We start from the raw sequence: 3,383 nt of genomic DNA on the forward strand, positions 1-3,383 counted from the left end.
CCAATGTCATAACTTGTTGTAAGGTTACCGTATGCGCGCGGTTTGTGGTACTAATAAATTAGTTAATTCAAGAATGCTTTTTAAAAAGTAAAGAAAAAATAATTACCAAAGCTACTTTACAATTGCCTCTTTATGGATTTTCGTAGAAAGTAAGGGGTAGAGTCTCATTGTTTAGTCAATTATAAGAAGTATTCTTAATTATCCTGCATGGGCCAGATCTTCTTCTTTTTTTTTTTTTTTTTTTTTTTTTTTTTTCCGTGTTTTAATTATTTAAAAAAAAACTAAAATTTTTGTTTAAAATATATTTATTTTGTTGTTTTTTTTAACATTTTTTAAGCATCTGACAGCTTATTAAGGATTGGTTTGGTTACACAAATTAATCATCTTATCTCATCTAATCATTATAATTTTTTCAAACTTCAACACAAAATATAATAAAAAAATTAATTTTTTCGAATTTAAAAATAAAAATTATATTTTAATAATATTTTATTTAACTTTTAACTTTTATCTCATCTCATTTGCTATTAATTAAGGGGTATTGGAGGAAATGATGAAAGGGTGAGAATTTATTGAGTAAGGGCGTGTTTGGACACTTAAGTTTTCTTTTTCATTATCAAATATTCTCAAATGAGAATAATTGAAAGGTTTTAAGGGGTATTAGATATTAAGGTTGTTTAATTCTCAAAACCTATCATTTTTAGCCGTTTACTATAAGGGATATTAGATATTCTCAAATATTCTCAAAACCTCTTATAGTTTTCTTCTTCTCAAATATCATTTAAGTACAAAATACTTTTTAATTTCAAATTTCATCAAATAATTATCAAAATACAAACTCAATGCAACTTTTCCAAACTTCGAAACAAAATATAAAAAATAATACAAAATTTTAAAATTTTAAAATAAAAATAATATTCAAACAATTTTTAAATTTTATAATATTTTTATTCAAATTTTTGTCACTTATTTATCAAAATCTAATAAAACATCTTGGAAGCTGTTAGGGCCACTGAGAAAACCCATAGAGGATTTAAACCAACTAGGTAAATTTTGTTTTTGTTACTTTTTTTATGTATTTTTTTTCTAAAAAATTAAAAAAAAAAAAAAAAAACACACTACTAAAAAAGAAACAAACACAAATCCTAAAAACAAAAATGCATATGATCAATACATATGATAGGTACACTTTCTCGATATCATTTTTCAAATATTTTAACTCAAATAATTTTACTACTATTCACAAATTATTTCACTATTATTCACAGAATTTTGAAATATTCTAAGTGTCTAACCTAAAATGTTGGACTCAAGAGTTAATGGATGAATTTGCTTAGAAATTAACAAACTATTAAAATTATTTTAATATCTAACCCTAGAAATTATTGTATATATGGTGCTTTTTCAACAGCTAGCTCTTCTTTAGATATATATGTAATTTTTGCAGAAGAATATATATGAATCGGAGATCGAAATATTTAAATGGTAAGATAATTAAATAAGGAAAATAACTTTTTAGCAAGCCGCGAAGTAAATAAAACATATATATTTTGCCCTTTGAAACTATTATATATGCGGCTTTTCTTGAAATAATTTACTGAGTCATTCTAATTACAAATTAAAAGCGAATTTAGAATATATGGATATAATGCCATTCATACGTTAACTTGCAAATATAATATAAAAAAGAAAATATTATTTTTCAACCAAAATTAGGGTTAGGATGGAGCAGGCCAGGTACGGTGCAGCTCCTTCCTGGATATGAAGCTAGAAGAAACGACCAACATGCCAATTTCTTTTCCTTTTCTTTTTTTATTTTTTATTTTTCCAACATGGGCGGCTGGCAGATGACTTGATCTATGGCTGACGTTCCCTTGCATGACGACCTGATCTTCGTGGATTAATTACTTCTTCCCCCATGTCTTGCACCTTTTCAAGCTTATATATATATAAGCGTCAAGAAAGGGAAAACCATAATCTTCACAAAATTAAGACTTGTTCATGCAGGGACTCATGTTCTTGATGAACTTATCTCAGAGAGATATGGAACGACCAAGTCAATCCACTTCAAACAAAGTAGAAAGACGCATCATTGAGAAAAATAGGAGAAATCAGATGAAACTCCTCTACTCCAAGCTCAATTCCCTCCTCCCTAATCACAACTCCAAGGTATCTCTCTCTCTCTCTCTCTCTCTCTCTCTCTCTCTCTAGTCTCTCTCTCCCCCAGTGAACAACACCACAGCTTCTTTCATTTTACAGATTAATCAGTGTCTGTAGTACCTTCAGAAAAACAAAAACGAAAGTACTTGTGTCTGTAAAAGTCGTAAACTGATCATGAATTCATGTCTATCTTGGTCGTAAATGCAGGAGCCAGTATCAGTACCTGATCAAATAGATCAGGCAATAAACTACATCAAAAGTCTAGAGACAAAGCTGAAGAAATCTAAGGAGATGAAACAGAGATTAACAGGCAGAAAAAGACCATATACATGCACAAATTTTGAAGAAACGGCGAGCGTAAAATCGCCGAAAATCGAAATCCATGAAATGGGTTCCACCACGGAGATCGTTTTGGTAACTGGGCTAGAGAACCAGTTCATCTTCTACGAAATTATTCACATTCTTCATGAAGAACAAGCGGACGTGCTGACTGCCAGCTTTTCGATTGCTGGGGACTCGATTCTCCACGTAGTGCACGCAGAGGTATTTTCTTGTTTTGATATATATATATATATGATGCTTTTCCATTGCTTCTGTTTCTCGAGAAAACGTTATATTTTCTCTTTGCTGGATAATTAAGTTGGGGTATTTAGATTTCTTCGATTTCTTTTGTGTAGATTCTGGGATCTTCATTCGACTTTGGAACTGCAAAAGTGACTGAGAGGCTAAAAAGACTAGTTTACGGATCCACCAGTGATGTAGATCAACTGGAGCCAGCCCTGTGGGACTACAATATCCATTCTGAACCGTGGGATTTCTGAAGATAGATATTAAATCTATAATGTAATGTGAATGCATGGTTGAAATTAATTAATTCCCAGGGTAGCCAGATAAAAGTTCAAGCCTGTAAATTTCCCGTAAATGGTAGCCATGCATGTATTCCTCCCCGCGATAACACTGCATGTATATCACTGTTTGGACTTGTTTTGCTCCTTATCAAGGTTATTTCCACTTACCTTGAACTTATTGATAACAGATTACATCGTTCTAAAATGTTTTATCATGCGTATATGTGATAGGAGTCAAATCTACATTTTAGTAGCTCCTGGGGATGACAATTTATGTTCGTGTCGTGTCAAATTATGAATATTCAATTATATGGGTTAATTTGAACATGATATGTTTAATTATAAATGAGGTCACACCCTAAATTCTAACACGAA

At 30.8% G+C, this 3,383-nt stretch overlaps 1 protein-coding gene across 1 annotated transcript; it reads left to right on the forward strand.

Annotated features, from left to right (window-relative positions):
* The first annotated feature begins 2,010 nt into the window (after window positions 1–2,010).
* Window positions 2,011–3,105, forward strand: LOC108999347 (transcription factor bHLH162-like). Its single transcript, XM_018976238.2, has 3 exons — window positions 2,011–2,169; window positions 2,368–2,703; window positions 2,838–3,105. The coding sequence occupies exons 1-3, from the start codon at window positions 2,014–2,016 to the stop codon at window positions 2,979–2,981; spliced, it is 636 nt and encodes a 211-aa protein (XP_018831783.1). The 5' UTR covers window positions 2,011–2,013; the 3' UTR covers window positions 2,982–3,105.
* Window positions 3,106–3,383: the final 278 nt, after the last annotated feature.

This window comes from Juglans regia, chromosome 1 (assembly GCF_001411555.2).
Source record: "Juglans regia cultivar Chandler chromosome 1, Walnut 2.0, whole genome shotgun sequence".
Lineage (NCBI taxonomy): Eukaryota > Viridiplantae > Streptophyta > Magnoliopsida > Fagales > Juglandaceae > Juglans > Juglans regia.

Excerpts from the sequence above, each read along its gene's own strand:
- LOC108999347 (XM_018976238.2), top strand. The coding sequence starts at position 2,014 with ATGTTCTTGATGAACTTATCTCAGAGAGATATGGAACGACCAAGTCAA. Across the intron at positions 2,170-2,367 it reads TCCCTAATCACAACTCCAAG|GAGCCAGTATCAGTACCTGA; the intron begins GTATCTCTCTCT and ends TCGTAAATGCAG. Across the intron at positions 2,704-2,837 it reads TCCACGTAGTGCACGCAGAG|ATTCTGGGATCTTCATTCGA; the intron begins GTATTTTCTTGT and ends TCTTTTGTGTAG.